The sequence below is a fragment of the Phytophthora cinnamomi genome (assembly GCF_018691715.1).
Source record: "Phytophthora cinnamomi strain GKB4 chromosome Unknown Contig1, whole genome shotgun sequence".
NCBI classification, from domain to species: Eukaryota; Oomycota; class Peronosporomycetes; order Peronosporales; family Peronosporaceae; genus Phytophthora; species Phytophthora cinnamomi.
In genome coordinates this window covers 1,085,353-1,103,825 of record NW_027150934.1, presented here as the reverse complement: position 1 = coordinate 1,103,825, position 18,473 = coordinate 1,085,353, and the positions used below count along the sequence as shown (strand labels likewise).

Here is an 18,473-nt window from a genome sequence, read left to right as displayed (position 1 = left end):
GCTGTTGTGTTGACTGTCTTTCATTGTTTGGTTTCTACGCGGGGCAAACTATGTGTTTGATGCCTATAGGAGATCGTCGAGTGATCGAAACGATGGTCTACGCAGCGACGAATACTGGTCGTTGGCCGAATCTGCCGGAGGTGCAGCGTCCTCGTCATTTTCTGCTGTCGGCTCGGACTTGTCACGGCGCTCCTTCTTCTTCTTTGAGTGCTTGTTGCTTTTCTTCTTGGTAATTGCAGCTAATGAACCGTCACCTGGGTCGACCAATTCATCGTTCCCTGCGCCTGCTTCCTCTTCTTGCTGACGATCTTTTCGGTCTCGATGGCGGTGGTGGCGGTGGTTACCCTGTCGCCCCCCGCTATCTCCTCGACTTGAAGACCTAGTTTTGTCCGTAGCACCTACGATTAGTGGCGGGGTATGGTCTAGCTGGCCGAGGCCACTTGGCGCTCCTTTGGAATTTCCACCGGAGCTATTACTTCGTCGATTCTTCTCCTGCCGAGAGTCTTGCCGAGAGCCTTGGCGTGATTGCAAGCGATCACGAGGTTGATACTCGCCTGAAAGTGGAGCTAGCAGATCCTCTTCTGCAGGGAAGTAGTGACTCGCCCCTGGAGCTTCGTATGCACTTGCAAGTTGGGGTGATTCTTGGTCTTCTTGAGGCTGTCGCGAGACCGAAGGCCCTGAGGTTTTGTCCTTGTGCTTCCGTCGTTCCTTGCTCCCATTTGAGCTGTTGTGCGGACTCACACCACGCGTGACTGCTTTCGAATCGGGTCGACTTGTATGTACTGCGCTCGGAAGGCGGCTTGACGTAGTAGGCGTGTGGTTTGCCGTCAAACCCTCGTTATCGTAAGGGATAATGGCCCCCGCGTGAACACCTTGAGAGGATTGCCGTGAGACGCCGCTCTTCCTCCGCTTAGCACTTGACGAGGACCCCGATGATCGCACGGTGGAGTTGCCAGCAGCTCCTGCACTACCATGTCGGCTGTTACCTTCGTCGTCCGACACCACCTCAGCACCACCAGACTCCATGCCAGTGTTTCCTCCTCCGCCACCGAGTGGCAGTGTCGGGAGTTTGATGGTGTGGAAATCGCTGCGTGGTTTCAACTTTGGCAGATTCCACTCCTCTCGCTCTTCGCTCCACACGGCGCGTTCCCATACCTTCACCAACTCGTTTTGCGGCAGAAAAAGCTCCACGAGTTGCTCTAGCAACTTGGCCTCCTTAGTTTGTTCTCGAATCGTATCCAGCATGTTTTCGCGCTCACGCTCGAACTCAGTGTTGAGATCGGCTATCTCCTGTCGTGTTGCTTCCAGTTTGGCCTTGTACTTGGCTTCCTTCTTTCGTGCCGCAGCGAGACTTGCTTGAGCGGCCTCTTGTGCCGTCTTCAGCTCCTCCTCAACTTGTTGTTTCTCCAGTTCAAGTGCTCGCCGCATAGCCTCATTTTTTGCTTGTTTTTTTGCCTTTTCTCTCAGCTTGATCTGCGCCCGACGATACTCCACCTGCTGCTTCAGTAACGCTACCTCCGAGTCGGCATCACTACCTCCGCTGATGGATCCACGCGTCGAAGACGAACCTGATGCTCCACCGAGAATGTGACTCTCAATCTTCTTGAGCTTGGCGTGAAGCATCTCTTTTTCACGCATGTAAGCCTCCATGGCCACCTGTGTTTGCTCAAGCTCTTGGCCGATTCGGTCACGCTGGTTCAGAATGGTTTGGTTCAGTTCGCGTAGCTCGTCGCGTTCCTTGACATGATCGTCGGGAATCACCTCCTTCACTACGACTTCTACATCTCTAGCACTTTTACGCTGAGCAGCCTCTTTCATCATGGCTTCTGCTTTGGCCATCATAGCCTTAGCTTGTGCGTCGATCTGTGCAGCCTCACGCATAGCTTGCTTAATGGTAGCGTCGTCCACTCTGGAACCACTACTCGGGGTTATTCTACCATTACTACCGGCGCTCCGTGGTCTCCCCAGCACAACTTGTTGATCTTGCTTGCCAAAGAGACCCAACAGAGGTGGTAGATTCCCAAGTACTCCAGAACTTTTCCGCTTTGATGCAGAAGCTTCTGCGCCACTAGATGCGTCACTACCTTGATCCGGTTGTTGTCCTGGTTGCTGTGACTGTAGAGCTTTGGCTTCGTCCATCATCCGTTTGGCCCGCTCGAGCATTTCTGCAGCTTCTTGTTGGTATCTGGTAATTTCTTCTCGCTCCTTTGCCAGATCCTCGTTACCATTCATGCGTGAACCACTACCACTACCCGATCGGGGGGAATATGACCGCAACGGAGTACCCATACCACTGGAAGTCCCCAATTCACCACCTCGAGACTGGGACTGCGACTCGAGCATTTTTCGCAGTCGCTCAATTTCTTCCTTGTACTCACGCAATTTGGCGTCTTTGGGGTCTTCGTTCACGACAGGTTTGTTCTTGATGTTCTTGGCTCGATTTGCGTAGCGCAATGTGGATAGTGTCTCGTCGTAGTTATAGTCGGCCGGACTTACCGCAGCAACCATTAGCGTTTTGGTGTTGCCACCCAGTGAGTCCTGCAATAACCGAGTGAGCTTCGAGTCTCGATACGGAATGTGCTTGCCCTTGCCATCCACAAGCGCCGAAATGACATTGCCCAATGCCGAAAGACTCAAATTGATCTTGCAACCTTCCTGTAATACACAAACGCGCCCATTGCCAACGATCATGATGAAAACCTAAACAAGTATGCAAAGTTGAGGAAGACCATACCTTCAGGCGATTACCCGTGGCTCCTGTCTTACTTTGCCGTTCGCTACCTGCCAGGTCTACCAAGTTTAGCTGCAAGGATCGGATTCCACGAGTTAGCTACAGAGAGCGACGAAATAAAACCAAACATTTTGTGTAGCAGTCCTAACCTTTCCAGCTTTGAAGTGGTCTTGACCACCAATTGTTTCATTGGTTTCGACAACTACCGTAAAAATCGAGTGTGATCTCGACGAACCTTCGTTCTGGTATGCAGTTTTCAAGAATTAGCAACCTCCAATGCATGCCAAATCATTGAAAACTCCAACTCATTCCGCTACAAACTCACCATTAGCGTAGCACCGACAGTTCGATTTTTGAATCCTCGATTCATCACACTATTCATTGACTCCACATCTCTCACTACCACTTCGGTGAGATCTTTCACGTAAACCGTTCCGTCCGCCGACTCCTTCAAATCCAGTTTCTTCTTCGCATCATCATTAAGCAGATCGCGAATGTCCTCGTTGTAGATTTCCAGATACGACGCTCGTACCATGTACTCTCGCGTGGTGTCGGCATTGATCGTGTCGAAAATATGGTCGAAGGAGAGCGGGATAACACCACGTAGCTCTGGAGGTGAGTCTTTCCCCTGCATCGTATGCGTTTTGCCACATCCGGTCTGTCCGTACGCGAAAATGGTGCCGTTATAGCCGTCGAAGATGGATTCCACAAGAGGGTAACCAGATTCATCGTAGAACTGCCGCTGCGACGTTGTCTCATCATAGACTGAGTCGAACGTGAAGGACTTGATCTGGCCGTTGTCTGGACATTTGAGTGAAATCAACGCCGCCGCTCCGTCCAGAGTGACGATCGACTTTCGTCCTTCAACAAGTTCTTTGCCGAAAAGGGGTCGACATCGCACCACCACCTTCACGGTCTCCTTGTCTTTTCCATTGCCACCTGAAGGTCCCGGGGCCTCGGATGCATCCATGTGGTCACGCACAAGCTCTACAGTCAGTTGCAGTTGCTTTCCGAGCAAGCTCAACCCTTAAGAGGAACACAGACCGCAAATATAGGAGACTGAAACGGCGACGCGGTCATGACCAGGTTCATTTTTAGCAGAAGAATTCTTGGATTGCCACAGTCGATCTTTGTTTGCTTCTCACACCTTTGCCGTATCAAGCGACACTAAATATTTTCAATTATCCTTGAGCTCTGCTTTGATTCCATCTTCCAAGTTTACTATCTTGAAGTGGGCTGCTTGGGGCTTGTTCTCGGGTGTCCCGCGGATGATGGTGAGATTACTGCTATCTGTTGGTCCTTTAACAGCGACCCAGCCTCCGAGACCGAAGTAGCTTGACAGACAAAACAGAGGAGTGCTCGGCTTGGCCTCAACGAGGAACTGCTCGTACGAATTGAAATCCACGCCTCGCACCTTGAGGTTTCCATACCGGTTGATGCCCAAAAAGTTACTCGACTTTTCACTTTGAAATCCCCATACATCACTGTCGTCACCCAGCGTGTAGGCTCGAAAAGTGCAGCCTTCTATCACAACGTCAGCACTAGAAAGCAAAATAATTAATCAAGTTGTTAGCAAGAAATGCACTTACAGATGCATACCTGCAAGGATACCCACCCACCTTAGCAGGGCTTCTCCGTCTACATCCCGCAAGAACCTTCCCGTCTGCACCTCCTGAAACGCACATCGGAAGCGATACACCACGGGGACCTTCTTCCCTGCGATTTTGTTGGCCTGAATGCCCACCTTTTTCATGTCGTGGTGCACGCGGCCAATCTTCGAGTCCAGTCGATCTAGCTGCTCATTCTGCGAATCCAATGCACTCCCCAGTGCGAGCGACTGCTCCTTCAGCTCCGCCAGTTGCGGCTCCAGGTCGCTAAGGAACTTATCGTGTACATCCTCAATTGATGAACTTCCTGCAACTGCAACTTGCTGATGCTTTTGTTGTCGAATCTGGGCTACACTTTGTCGTTCAAGATTTCGAGGTCCACCACCACCATCTCCTGATCTCCTCTCATGGACACTTGAATAATGCATCCCGAGCTGCTCCGGCGACTGGAACATCACCTTGCACTCGGGACAAATGAACCCCATCGCAATCTACAAAATAAAATAAAAAAAACTTAGTTGCAACCCTATTCCTCTTTCCAGCCGTTACCATCACTTGAAGTTTGTATACCTCTGCCCCCTCCCTATTGGTCGAAAGCTGAGGCGAAGCTGAGAACTTGTTGTAGAGCCACCCGGACCACGTCATTCCCCTGAGGACGCGCTTGGACATGTCCACCGTCGCCTGCGTCTCGTCCAGCACTCGCTCGCTGCGCCCGAGCTGCTCCGCCTGCGCGCTGAGCGCGTGCGCCGTGGCCCTCCCCATCTGCAACGACTCGGCCGTGTCCCGCAGCGCCTGTGTGTGGCGCCGCTGCCACTCTAGGCGCGACTTGTCATCTTCACTGCGCTGCATTCTTTCTTCCAGCCAAGAAGTTTTCGGTTCTGAGATTTTTTGATTGGGATGGACAAACTGACGTGGTCGGATTTAGTGGAGAGTATAGTTTGATCAAGTGTATTTCGGTGGTCGAACTTTTGGGACATGGGTAATCGACTACCGTCCTCGATTTCTGGTTATCCATCTTCGTTGTTGTGTTCCTGACAGATTCACAGCGTCAATGAGCCCGACACTTCTGTGCTGTTACTTTGGAGCGAACAATCCAGGACGCTGGTGTTCTTCGCGAGCGTTTCGTGATTTGACGTGTTTTCTCCGTCCGTGGCGTGTTTGGGGGCCGATGAGCTCTGCAGTGCCCCACTTCTCAACACAAGAATCTGGCGGACGTGTTGGACGTGCATCATGAACGCCAAAATGCCGTAGAAAAATGGTCGGACGTTCGGGTAGTCGTGGGGCCACTTTTCGTGCGTGAAATAGGCCTCCAGCACTTCTGCGGTTGCTGGATTGAGGTAAAGTGGATCAAACCGCTGCAAGGCCGCACTCAGTTGAACCGGGTCCAGCAGGAAGCTGCACGCAGTGCTCCAGCTGGAAGCTCCGACGATCTTGCGGGGTTTCTGCCACGCGTAGTCTGGGTGAAGAAGCACCCGCGTGGCTTCGACCAGCACTGCCTCTGCTACTAGGTAAGCGTCGAAAGCAGAGGCGTGATCGGTTGCTCCATCACCAGCGTCGTCCAGATGCACCGGAGTGAGTTCGGCCACTTGGCATGCGGCATGATTCAACGCCTGCAAAGCCTCGACTAGGTCGAAGTCGCGCTGAAGCTTTTCTGGAATGTGCTCAAAACCATTCTCTTTGCCAGGCACAATGTACGCGACGTGGCAAGGCAGCTCACTGCAATCCGGGTAGAGCCACCAGTGAAGATCATTCACGAACAAGTTGGCACTTGCTACTGTCACACCACAGTCCGCGTTAAAAAGAACGCTGACTTGGTCTCGTGCTAGCGTGTGCAGAAACGTATCGCGGACATGGACGCCTTCCTCACTGACTGTATGCTCTTGGTCTCCATCTACGAACTTGCAGAGGCCATAATTGTTGCAATCGAAGCACGAAAAGTAATGACTGAGAACCGGGAGCATCCACATCGTCGTTCCAGAGAATACAGATCCCAGCACGAGTACAATCGGAGGGGCTAGCCTTGTACATACCTCACAGTAAGCGTGATAAATAAATTCCAGTGACTCGGGCGCTGTAGCCGCTGCATAATTGAGAAGCTCTCTAATTGCATGCAATCGCCGATATTGAATCATTGAGCAGGTGGAGCAGCTTGACGAATATTCAAATGCGGTTTCGGGTGTGGAGGAGGCGGCACTATCGTAGAATCTTGCGCGAGTTGCAGTGTACGCTAGGCATGCAGTACACTTATCTCCACCTTCACTTGCACTATGGCCATACCCCACTCCAAGAGTAAGTCGGCGTGAAACATTAACGCAGCGAAGATATTCGGAAAGCGGGATTCGAAGCGACTGTCGCGTATCCACCCCACCAAGAGAACATGATGACGATAGAGTAGAAGCCAACCACGTGACTTCCAGTAGCAAATGAGCCCGAAACTCCGTCTTCTGCTGGACGACAAAGACTGTGACGAAACAAAATACACCACCGACTTTACTTGCATATTTAGCGAGGCGAAATACTCGAACATAGTTTGCTAGCTTTCCTGCCCATTTGGGTGATACAGTGGCCTTCCACCCAAAGCCATCTCTATCGTCAGTTTCGGCACCGTTGGATATTAGATTCCGAGAAGGGGTCTGCTCGAAACGAGTCAAGGATAGCAAATCTGCAAAATTTGAAGATGAGAGGTGAACATCGTACGGATTTACCTTACGTTTCAATAGAATCACTCTGTTTGAGGCCGACGATGGTATCGCCCCATGCGCATATTTGTCCTTCTTTGGCTTCGAAATAAGCTCCACGGTAAAATCGCTCTCGTTTGTATCGTATATGTGGACTGAATATCTCACACGATTTACAATTGTATCGCTTGAATAAACTCGTATGCCGATGGCACTCGTCGAAGTCATCGACAGGTTAGATTCTTCTCTTTTGAATGCGTCGGCGTTGTGCTTCCAAACAATTGTTGGGCATTCTGACGACTTCCACTGGGCGTCCAAGTCACTACTAGTAATCAAACTTCGGGCTTCTACAGCACGCTCCGAAAGAAGAAATCCGTGCCCATGCGAAGCGCCGATCACAAATCGCGCAATTGACGGATTGTCAGTCCTCAAATATACCGCCACGAAAGCGTAGCCGTCGGAGGACACTTGGTGCATTTTAATACCTTCTTTGTGGATACACACAAGAGCTTGATCGTTTTCACGTACACGAAGCGGAGGAGGGCAGGGTCCTCCCGACCAGACAAGTCGGAATTGTCGCTGGCGCTTTTCGTACAGCAAGCAGAGCCACTTACAAAACGCACCCAATCCCTCGCTAGTGCGGCCATACCCAAACGAATTGAACTCGCGGAGCGCCATTATCATTGTGAAAGCAGCGCACGAATTAGGATCATACGCAACGATGCGAAGGCCCTCCAATTCGTATCCATGAGCGTTCCGGGTGTATACAGATATCAAGAACCGTTTTCGGTTCATCTCATGCGTACATTTGAAGATAGCACACGACGCCACCCGATCCATCATCTCTTTCCGAGCTCTTAACCGTATCTTTCTCCTTGCTTCTCTCTCCACTATCCGAGACAAGGCATCTTCCCATTTCATAGCCACATTTTCAGCTCGTCTGCGTTCCAACATAATATCTTTTTCTTTTGCGATTCGAGCTTGTTGTTCAAGGTGAGCGCGTTTTCGATAGACCGCTTTCTGTCGTTTCAGCTCTAATTGACGATGGTCAACTTCGGGAAACTCGGGAGCCGTGTTCCTGTCAGGCTTTCTTCCCACTAGCACGCGAATATCACGTTGAATGTCCTTTGCGGTATCCTCGTAAGCTGCGCTATCTCTCGGCTCTGAAGACTCCTTAGAGACTTCTGTTTCCGTGTCTAGATGCTTTTTAGGATTGAGTTTTTTTGCTCGGAGTTTGGAACCCCGTTTTTGAGCTGTTTTATTAATTGCTCGGCGCCTTGCAGCTTCTTCTTCCTTCTTCATGTCAAGTCTAGCTGCTCGCTGCTTGTCCTTAACAAAATAAATCATCAGAAAAGCTATCAGTAACCCATCTTTTGCTGAAGTACAGGAAAAAAACATACCTTTTCTAGCCTCAGCTCGTGCATGCGATATTTGTATGTGTCTAATACACGTCTAAATCGACCATTCCCATAGCTTAACACCGTAAGGCAATGCTGCAGTCTTTCAGCCAATTTGGCGTAAGTTTTGAGGGCTTCTTGTCGGAACTTATCATGGTATTGCCTGCGAACATAAGACAAGTCAGCGCTATGAATGCTTTTAGTTGTTAGCAAGGGCCGTACCAGACACGACGGTCCTTCGTGCGATCAGAGTCACGACATAGCTCTGTCCATTTTACCTTTTCACACGTACTGAGAGTCAAAAAAACTTCAGTGCCGAAATATAATCCGCGTAGTTTACCTGGTTGTTCAGGTCCTGAAGCGTCCGTTCTACCTGCGCATGCTCTCGACGAAGTAGTGACGAATGGGACTCGACCTCTCTAAGCATGACAAAAAACTATCAGCATCATCCCCGCTGACGCCATCCAATTTTCAAATGAAGTGGCTGACGTACTTTAGTTTCGAGTCTACAGCCGCAATTGCGTCATAAACGGATGTACCGCCTACGTTGTTCCCGACATCACCACTCCCAAACGTCGACGGACCGCGTTCCACATACTCCTCTGTTATCCTTAGAGCCCTCAATCGACCGTGATAGCCCTCTTCTTCCAGTAATGTACTTTGTGCAGCAGTAATTCGCAACCCATCAACAACGTCGTCCTCCGGGCCGATACTAGCGAGAGGCACCACTAGCGGTCGAGGTGGAGGATACTTCTGCCAGCGATCGTGAGTACTCTGCCTCGATTTGCTATCAGGGAAACCATGTTGTTGTGAATCAAGTTTGTTATTTTGTCTCCAACTTGCCGAGCGCCAATATTTGAGCGAGCGAGTTTCGTGAACACTGATACCCAGACGTCTGCTCATAACGTCATCTAACGCCTCGGTAATAATGAATGGGTTGCGAACGAGACGGAATCCGAGCCACTCCACCACATCCCCAGCCTGGTCCAGAAAATCAAGATCTTCGCACATACTCAGCAGGTAGTTTTCGTTATCGTAGATATACGGTCGAGGAACCCCTCCGTGAACAACTTCTCGCCACACTTGAATATTCTCAACAACATCCACCGACGCTGCTCGCGTGAGCAGGAGCAAATCCCCCAGCACATGGATCTCCTTGCCCTCTGCAAGCTGAAAACCTTTTTCAGGTTTTATTTTCTTCGGCTGACCCTTCTTGGTGCGAACATGAATCCGTTCTTGGGGTCGAGTGCCTGGCCGTGCTTGCGGGTTGATAATAGAGAGCAATGCACGTAGTTTTTCCTTGTGCTGCTCTCGCACGGCGATACTGCTCAGCACCGCGAATTCCGCTTCCTGGACCGCCTTAACTCCCGCATCGTTTCCTCGCAGCTTCATCAATGTGGAATGAAGAGACACCCGTAACGGTGCAACATCACCAACATCGACTTTTTTATTTTACGTGTTACTAAAGTTTTTTTATTTCGATGATAATTGTTTCAGCGCTGTGGAGGGAATTATCTCACATTTCTAACGCCTTCGGCACAGATCGATGTTCTTTCTTCTTGACTGTGAGTGGCAGCGTTCGGCCGAGAAATGCCTGATCACAGCTGGAAGGACGTCGTGATGCCTTTGAAGACAGGTTCAAGCGTAGGAAGTTACTGGTAGCTGCACGCAGCATGGACATCTGAGGCACTGCCCCCATTCCCATGGTCGCATTCAGAAGCAATCCCCACCGCGACACCCCCAGTTTCTTCCATAATGACGGGTTGTCCGCAGCCCGATGCCACCGGTACGACACTTGCGAAGCGTAACCCAAGCTTCTCAGATCCAGGAATGACAACACACGCTCGCGGAGCTTTTGAGGTAATACGTGTTCGCCAAGTTCGTGAGTTTCTCCACGCTGAATCTCAGCTGCTGATGCTCTGCGTATATCTTCGTTCGCTGCCGCGAACTCGGACTGTGTCTTCGCATCGGTAGCCTCCTCATCTGCAGTGTCACCGTAGCGGTTCTCAGCCGCAATATCGCACTCTCTCCGAACAAGCAGTCGCACAGTTCTATATTGTTCCTTCCGGGCTGCGTAAAACAACGGAGTCTCTTGGTCCTCGTTTCGAGCGTTGATGTCTGAGCCGTTGTCCAACAAGAACTCGGCCCCATGAACGTGTCCGTTGAAGCATGCAAGGTGGAGAGGGGTCTCAAGAGCGTCGTTACGAACGTCAGCATTCCAGCCGAAGTCGAGCAGAAGTTTCAATACCTCCAAATGCCCTCTAGCTGCCGCATGGTGCACTGGTGAGTACCCGAGCTGTAAACATACAAACCGACAAAGGTCAGAACTGTGGTTTCCCCGCAACTCGTCTTTCAAAGAGAGTGGATCCTTACTAGGCCTTTACATCGATCCTTGTCGACTCCTTGATGGAGCAATAAGAAGACTGCACGTTGCTTCCCCTTCTCACTTGCGATGAGCAGCTGCTCGCTCAGCTTGTCGCTCTCGTTTTGAAGAAGACTCGCGACTTGTCGTGTCGCGTCTTCTTTTTGTCTTAGCTTGGTCTTGGCCTTCTTCTTCTTCTGGTTGAGCTTCAGAATCGTAGAACTCCCAATTTCAGGCTCTTCAGCCTTTTGTTTCAGTCTTCCAAGCTGCATCTTCTCCCCAGCGGAGGTTGATGGACGCACATTATAGCTGCCCACGCTCGTTCTTTCGATCGCCATGCTACCAGCAGAGACAGATTATCCTCGATCAGCAGACGTGGAGCTATCTCCAGACGAACAAATATAGGAATATAGCACTCACCTGCTATATATTCCCAGTTGAAGTTGCTCCGTTCGCTGGCCACAAAATGAACCTCTCCCTGAAGATTCCGATGACTAATCACAGGCAACACGAATACGTTGGTGCTTCAGCGGATATTCATTTTTTCCCCTTCAGCTCGCTGCTACATGCATCAACACACTGTTGTCTCCTTGGACCGCCTACTCTGGTCCTTGTTTGTTTTTGTTCGTTTTTCTTGCATTTCAACTTCTCCCGGGCAGCTTTTGGTAATAGCACGATCCAACAGCGGCCTCCTACCAGATGACACACTTCTTCTCTGGGTTCATGGGGGTTCCAACGGGGCACGAGAAGGCCGCCGCAAACTTGTCGTAGTTCATCAGGGGCCCGTTCACACGCCATTTGCCGGGCGAGTGAGGGTCGATTGTGCGCAGCAACTCTGCATACCCAGGAGTGCGCTTCTCACACCAATTCTGGGCAAAAGCTGTGAAGAAAAGTCGATCATCCGCCACGGGGTCGTTCGGCTGGACGATAGCACGGGCCAGCTTCTCAACCATACTGTGGATTTTCACATCCCCACCAGAAAACGGGTACTTGCTCTCGGAGAGAGCCCATTTGTGACAGTCTTCGTCGTGTTTGCCACACCCATGACGTTCCCAGTACTTTTCATGGTGTCGCTTGTGGCTCTTCCTCTCGCATTCACCGCATTCTTCTTCTCGCTCTTCACGCCCCCCCTCCTCATGATGGTGGTGCTTCTTTTTTCCGTGGTGCTTCCAATGATACTTTGATTCACCTCCCTCCTCGTTGTCCTCTTCGGAATGATGGTGGTGTTTTCCCTTCTCGTGACGGTCAGCCTCTTCCTCTTCTCTTTTGTCCTCCTTGCGCTCCTTGCGCTCTTCACGGCGCTCTTCCTTGCTTTCGTGCTTGCGGTGCTCATGCCGACCGCGATCTTCATCGTCATCGTCCCAGCGGTAGCTGCGTTTACCGTGATGATGGGATTCTTCCTCTTCTTCCTTACGATCACCATATTCTCCGTGTCCGCGACGCTTATCTTCATGGCGATCGCTATCATCGTTCTCTTCTTCACGGCGATGGGGATGCTGTCGGCTCTCGTACTTGCGTTCGTGGCTGTCGCGGTCATCCCGAGAGGTCTTTTCATGATCATGTTTTTTGTCAGACTCGTCACCGTCGCCGTCCTCGTCACCATAGCGGCCCTCCTCCTTACGATGCTTATCAGATTCGCGTTTTCCCTCGCCACTCTCGCCATGCTTATTGTGCTTTTTCGTGTTACCATCGCCCTGAGATTCATCTTCGTGACTGTGGTGCTTCTCATGTTCATCACCACCCCTTTCCTTGTGTTTGCGTTTCGACGATTTATCGTCTTCCTCTTGCTTTTCACGATCATGTTTGCCCTCATGCGATTTCTCCTCCTCCCGTCCCTTCTCTTTCTTTTCACCGTGCTTGTCAGTCCCATGCTTGTGGCCACTGCTACTTCTGCTCTCATCCTCTTTTGGCTCAGACTTGTCAGACTTCTTGTGTTCAGCCTTGCGATGTTTTTCCTTTTCGCCATGTTCCCTTTCGTCAGGCTCCTCAGATTCCTCTTTTTCCTTCTTGTGCTTGTGTTTATCGGGTGGCGCCTCTGTAGTCGCTGGGGGAGGTACATCAGGCACAATCGGTGGGGTTGGCACGACAGGCACAGTCGGCAGCGGCACGTCAGGTACTGGCGCAGGGGTTGGCACTGTTGTTGATGGAGGCGGTGTCACTACGGGAGCATCAGTTGCAGGTTCTGTCGGAGCTGGTGTTTGCTCTTCAGGTGCAGTAGGGGCAGGAGGTGAAAGAGGGGGTGATGTTTCGTCGGGGATCACTTCACCAGGTCCGATGTCTGTGGGCTGGGGCTCAGGAACGACGGGGGGAGGGGATGGAGTGGCCACAGGGATCACACCACTCGGACTAGTTTGTGCTGGCTCAGGTGTTATCGCGTCCGGGACGGGGAGAACGGGTGGAGGAAACGTCACTTCAGGAATCTCCTCTCCTGGCCCATCCGACGGCTGAGGAACTGGTTCGTTTGGAATTGGGATAACTGGAGCTGGCGTCACAGCTGGAATATCATCTTTGGGATTCGGTTGGGACGGCTCTGGCGTTTGGGGTACATCAGCGGGTATTGGGGTCGTTTCCATCGGCTCTGGAGCTGGAGGTGTTTCTACAGATCCTGGTGTTGGAGGTGGTTCAACGGTCTGCTGGGGGACTTCTGGCGGGGAAGGCGTCTCCGTCGGTGTTTCCTTCGGCGAAGGCGCAAACGTACTTTTCCAAAGATGGTAGGCCTCGTACGCTAGATGGATACCTCCGTTGTCAGCGATATTCTCACCCAGGGTCAGGTTGCCATTAACTGTACCGAGTACGTGGCCATCTTCAATCGAAACAACGGGGAATGTTGAGTACTGGGCTGCCAAACACTGAGCTTTCTCGGCAAATTCGGCAGAAACGGACGGAGTCCACCACGACCGGAGCGCACCATCACCGTCATAATTGCGTCCTTGGTCGTCAAAACCATGTGAAAGTTCGTGGCCAATAACCTGACCAATGCGAGCGAAGTTTGCCGCCGCTGGAAAGTGTTCAGCACTGTAAAATGGTGGCTGCAGAATTGCTGCAGGAAAAACGATCTTGTTTGCGCTTGGATCGTAGTAAGCGTTCACAGTAGACGGGAACATATCCCAGGCTTGTTTGTCCACTGGTTCACCAATAGCTCGAACAGTTGCCCCAGCGTTCAGCTGCAATAAGCTTTTTACGTTGTTGAAGAACGCATCGGCTTGCAACTGGAAAGGCAGCGGAGGGACGTCGTCTGGTCCACCAATATAATTCCTAACCTTGTTGAGTTTTTCCACAGCGGCATCATACGTGAGTTTGTCAAGCCACGACTCCGTCATCAACAAGGCCTTCAGCGACTCCTCAATCTCCGCCACGAGCGCCTGCGCTGCAGCTTTTGCATCAGGGCCAAAAACGTCTTTCATATAGTATTCCCCCAATTCGTCGCCCAAGAACGTCGTCGTAAGCCGCACGCAGAACTGATCACGTGGGAGCAGGGCGCCCGCGCCTTGAATCGTACCATGGAATTCGTGGCTCGCCCGGCGGAAATACTCCCCCAACACAGCCCCGAACGAGTCGATCAGATGGAAACTCAAGTAATTCTTGAGCTGCGGCAGCAGCGACTCATCATTGAACAACTCGTTCTGCGCCTCGAAGAAATCAGGCGTCGCGATAATTGCGTGCAGCATCGGGAACGGCTCTAGCTTGTTGATCCCGTTGAGATACGCCATCAAGAACGGATATCTCGTAGCGATCTCCGCGAACGGATACGCTGTGTTGGTTGTCCACGGGTTCCGCAGCGCCGCATTGGGCAGCGAGATCTTGGCGAACGCCGTCTCCGTGTCCAGCACGGCCTGGGCGTATTCACTCACGTTGTGTTTGTCCAGGTCCCCGACTGCGAACAACTTGGTCACGTAGTCCACATAGAGCGTCGCGTAGGCGTCCACCTTGCTCTGCTCCAGGTAGTACTCCCTCGAGGGCAGCGTGAGTCCTCCTTGGGCGAGCTGGAGGACATTTGTAGAAGGGTCCTCCGGGTCGGCCCCGACGAAGAGACCGAAGAACGAGCTGATGCCGAGAGATTGGTCCAACTCGCCCGCGTACTCGAGCAGCGCCAGCGTCGAGTCCGCCTTGTGGACGTTCTCAATGAGCTGCGAGACGAACGCAACGGCAGAAGGGTCCACCTCCTGGTCGTTGAGGCACGAGTGGTACAGCTGGCCAATCTGCGGCGGGTTGGCGTCGATGACCCTCTGGATTGTGTCCTTGTTGGTCTCCGCGACGACGTAGAAGGACGAGTCGATGTCTGGACGGTCCGATGGGATTTCATGGGATTTCAGCCAACCACCGCACGCGTACTGGTAGAAGTCCACACAAGGGTCCACCGAAGGGTCCTTGAAGGTCTCCAGCCTGGACAGAAAGGCCACGTCGTCGGCGTCACCGTCCACCTCGGAGGTCTCGTCGAAGGACATTGCCGCGTTTAGGGGAAGCGAGCTGTTATTTTCCTGCTTCAAGAGGCTCAGCAGCGCCAGACTCAGAGCGCCCGCCAGCACCCACTGCCACGCGCTGCGGCGGCGGCGCGAGAAGGGGCGGCGGTCGCCCTCGTCGTCGTGCACGAGCAGCGGCGTGAACTCGGTCACGCGCGGCATCGCTCGAGTCGCGGGGTCCTTCCTTCCCTTTGGGCGAATGATTTGTGGAAGATGATATCCTAACGTTAGATCCCACAGCCCAAAAAGTATCCATTTATTTTAACACGTCGAAAGACGCTATCATTTCGGTACGAGAGGATACAGATCCCAGTTTTTGTTTTGGGCCGCGTGATGTGTAAGTTTTCAAGCTGCAGATGTTGCAGGTGGTACTTCGCGCGATTCAGAGACCTGCGATGCGCTAGATTCGCTAGCAACGCGTCGTCCTGAACCATCCGAGCTGCGATCGCTACAGTATCTCGTTCGTGCTACCTACAGGAGCAACCGGCTGTACCTGCTGGTAGGACACAAACTCCAACTTGCAATCGCCATGCTGTCCGATCCGTGCGTCCCGTTTGCTGTTCGTATCTCGAGCATCTTTCCTTGGAATTCGTCAAGTAGGTCGGGGTGACGACGCCTCGCATTCCCGGATCCTGCTGTTAGAGTTTGAGCCACATAAGATCGGTGTCAGTTGTTGGAGAAGCAGAGCTGCTGTCGGTTTGTCGCGAAGTCGCTCAGAGATTCTCTACAAAATCGTTGAAAGCACAATGTATGTGTCTTATTCTGGCGGTCGAGATGTTTGCGTTCGACAGAAAGGCTTTTTGTATTCCTGGTGCTGTGGACGATCACATTTAGCAACGCGGAAGCAATCAGGAGTCTGCGCTCGCTACCTGCACACATCCATGCTGCCTTACAACAGCAATCCTGAAGCATTGTGCATCAACAGATTCGTTTCACTTTTCGTTTTTGCTCGTCGATTTCAGCAGTGCCAAGATGAAACAGGTGGTCGTAATCTGGGTGATACTCAATGTGCTCGTTACTGCGACCGCCTCCGCACCGGCACTCGCGTTTGGTGACATCGCTGACATTTCCACCCCAGCACCAAACGTTACCGTTTCTGCTGCGCCCTCGAACCACTCTACTCCCCAGACAACCAAGCGGCCATCAACGATTGACACCATCACTACATCGACACCAGCAAACTTGTCCAGTGATTCATCAAGTGCCAGCGGTTCGGCAGCCGGTTCCGCGATTCGGGACTTCCTGGTCGGCTCTAGCACAACTGCGATCAGTACAATCGAATCAACCTACCAAAACTGGGTCGGCCCCGTGACGCAGAAATCCAGAGACACCGCGTGCTACCGCGAAGCGCACTTTGGGAAAACGTGTCCGCTCGAGTTCAATCACAAATTAGGCACGTGCTGGGCGCAGTGTCCACTGGCATACCCGGTCAAGTGCGGAATGGAGTGCATCCGACAGAACGACGACTGCACGCTCGAGATCGTGACCAAGACTGCCGTCGTGGTGCAGGCAACCGTGGCTATGGGTGCCTTCAATCTATACGGCCAGTTCAAGCTAATGGCCAAGGCGGTCCAAACCACCTTCCGATGTGTCAAGGATCTGTCCATCTTAGTGAGGCAAATGTCCAAGCTCACCCGCAGCATCAAGGTGAACGACCCGCAGACGCCACAGAACAAAGTGCTGGCGTACCTGTACTACTCCGACAAGTTCATCTTCGATCTCCCAGTCACCATCGCCAGTTGCATGGGAATCGTTGTCAAGCCTAACGTCCGATTCGCAGACAAGATCGTCAACACGGCCGAGCTCGTGCTGAGAGAGGTGATCGTCAATGCCGACTCCATCGTTGAGAGCTGGGCCTCGTTCAAGGCGTTCATGAAGAGGGTTCTGCTCGGGCAATACATCGCCAACGTGACCCAAAGCGACATCACGTCGTTGACGTCAGCGCTCAAGTCCAACACGACGTGTGGATACGACTTGAAGCGGCTCGCAGACCGCACGTGGATGACCATCTTAGCTCTCCGCAAACAGAACCCAGACATGTCCGAGAATGAGCTTCGGGTTTCCATGAGCAAGTCGAACCTCGTTTTGAACGATATCCCGATCGCGACCAATAACTGCATGGAGGAACTGATCGCCGAATCGGATCTGGAGACGGCGTACGCCACTCGAATGACTCTGCGCAAAACCTTCGGGGTCATCGTCGAGGACTTGATCGAGTCGGGCACGAGCGACAACGGCACCTTCTACACCGCCGAGGAGTACGCCTACAAGGTTGCGGACAAGGCCTTTTCCTTCTGGGGTGTGTGGGACATCACGGGCATGACCAGCATGATCAGCGAGTACTTCCAGACGATCTGTGGGCCGACCAAGTTCATCGGAGAAGTCGACGACGGTCCGGCTGTAGATGCGTTGGGGTTGTCGGCAGTGGGCAAAGCTTTCAACGGCAGCTCCGGCACTTGGACGAAGGAGGGCGACGGCACTGTCGTTATCAATTTCCAGAGCCGCGACACCAAGGACGTGACTGTGAACATTATCTCCGCTGGCGATAAGGTGGATGAGGTGGACGTTTTGGCGGGTGGCAATGCGACGTGGAGGTCGAATGTGAGTTCTTTGGGTGGCAAGACGCTGTACCTGGATCGCTGGCGTCCTGGATTTCTCGGTCTGCCGGGTACAGGAGGTGGTTCGCTATTGCTGTGGATTCCTCGCTCGAGCCAGGGTGGCAACCTCGAGCTAGATGTAAAGCTCAATGTTAGTTAGATTAGAACTTCTACTGGTAGTAAACGAACTAATAAGTTAACGAGTAACATGGACTGATCAATGCGCAGTCTGTGGCATGACTGGATTGGTTACTGCGTTATGTTGGTAAAATACTATCGTTGCGGGGTGCATGTATTAATACCAGGAACTCGATGTCAAATAATGCAGTTGAGCCTTATTCCTCCAAAGTGGTTCGTTTCTGGGCACCAAGTTTCCTTGTTTGTGCCGTGTCAGCTCGCTAGACTCGTGTGGACGCTGTAGGAAGTTCCTAGCACCTTCTGTCGGATTCGTTGCAGTCATTTTGACGGAGGTGTACAATCGAACGCAGGTTTCGCCCGTATGATCAACATGTGTAAGCTGATAAATCTACTGAATTTAATCCAGTCGCTCGTTGCGATGACATTCAAAAGAGCCAGGTGGTTCCTACGAGGAACCTGCTAGGAACCACCTGCTCTTTTGAATGTGTCTCAGTGGTGCTCCG

The 18,473-nt window shown here is 52.1% G+C and overlaps 5 protein-coding genes across 6 annotated transcripts; 1 reads left to right on the top strand and 4 right to left on the bottom strand.

The window, feature by feature from the left end:
* Positions 1–63: 63 nt before the first annotated feature.
* On the bottom strand, positions 64–3,701 carry IUM83_06407 (Kinesin-like protein; the record flags this gene model as incomplete). The annotated part of the gene is made up of 5 exons (XM_067930611.1): positions 64–1,907; positions 2,379–2,655; positions 2,735–2,803; positions 2,881–2,973; positions 3,057–3,701. The coding sequence occupies 5 exons, from the start codon at positions 3,699–3,701 to the stop codon at positions 64–66; spliced, it is 2,928 nt and encodes a 975-aa protein (XP_067800356.1).
* Positions 3,702–3,908: 207 nt separating this feature from the next.
* On the bottom strand, positions 3,909–5,187 carry IUM83_06406 (conserved c2h2 zinc finger protein; the record flags this gene model as incomplete). Its single annotated transcript, XM_067930610.1, has 3 exons — positions 3,909–4,272; positions 4,351–4,829; positions 4,909–5,187. The coding sequence occupies 3 exons, from the start codon at positions 5,185–5,187 to the stop codon at positions 3,909–3,911; spliced, it is 1,122 nt and encodes a 373-aa protein (XP_067800355.1).
* A 191-nt stretch (positions 5,188–5,378) lies between these two features.
* IUM83_06405 (putative F-box protein) lies at positions 5,379–11,212 on the bottom strand (the record flags this gene model as incomplete). The annotated part of the gene is made up of 9 exons (XM_067930609.1): positions 5,379–6,112; positions 8,258–8,345; positions 8,417–8,576; positions 8,636–8,691; positions 8,754–8,832; positions 8,907–9,023; positions 9,934–10,709; positions 10,787–11,114; positions 11,196–11,212. 9 exons carry the CDS (start codon positions 11,210–11,212, stop codon positions 5,379–5,381), a joined length of 2,355 nt encoding a protein of 784 aa, XP_067800354.1.
* Positions 11,213–11,467: 255 nt separating this feature from the next.
* Positions 11,468–15,397, bottom strand: IUM83_06404 (Neprilysin CD10, peptidase; the record flags this gene model as incomplete). Of its 2 annotated transcripts, XM_067930607.1 has the most annotated exons (2): positions 13,861–13,899; positions 14,036–15,397. In XM_067930607.1, the coding sequence occupies 2 exons, from the start codon at positions 15,395–15,397 to the stop codon at positions 13,861–13,863; spliced, it is 1,401 nt and encodes a 466-aa protein (XP_067800308.1). The 2 variants fall into 2 exon arrangements, with proteins under 2 accessions (XP_067800309.1, XP_067800308.1); XM_067930608.1 differs by having other exon boundaries at positions 11,468–15,397.
* An 810-nt stretch (positions 15,398–16,207) lies between these two features.
* On the top strand, positions 16,208–17,992 carry IUM83_06403 (uncharacterized protein; the record flags this gene model as incomplete). The annotated part of the gene is made up of 1 exon (XM_067930606.1): positions 16,208–17,992. The coding sequence occupies one exon, from the start codon at positions 16,208–16,210 to the stop codon at positions 17,990–17,992; it is 1,785 nt and encodes a 594-aa protein (XP_067800307.1).
* Between the last annotated feature and the right edge of the window lie 481 nt (positions 17,993–18,473).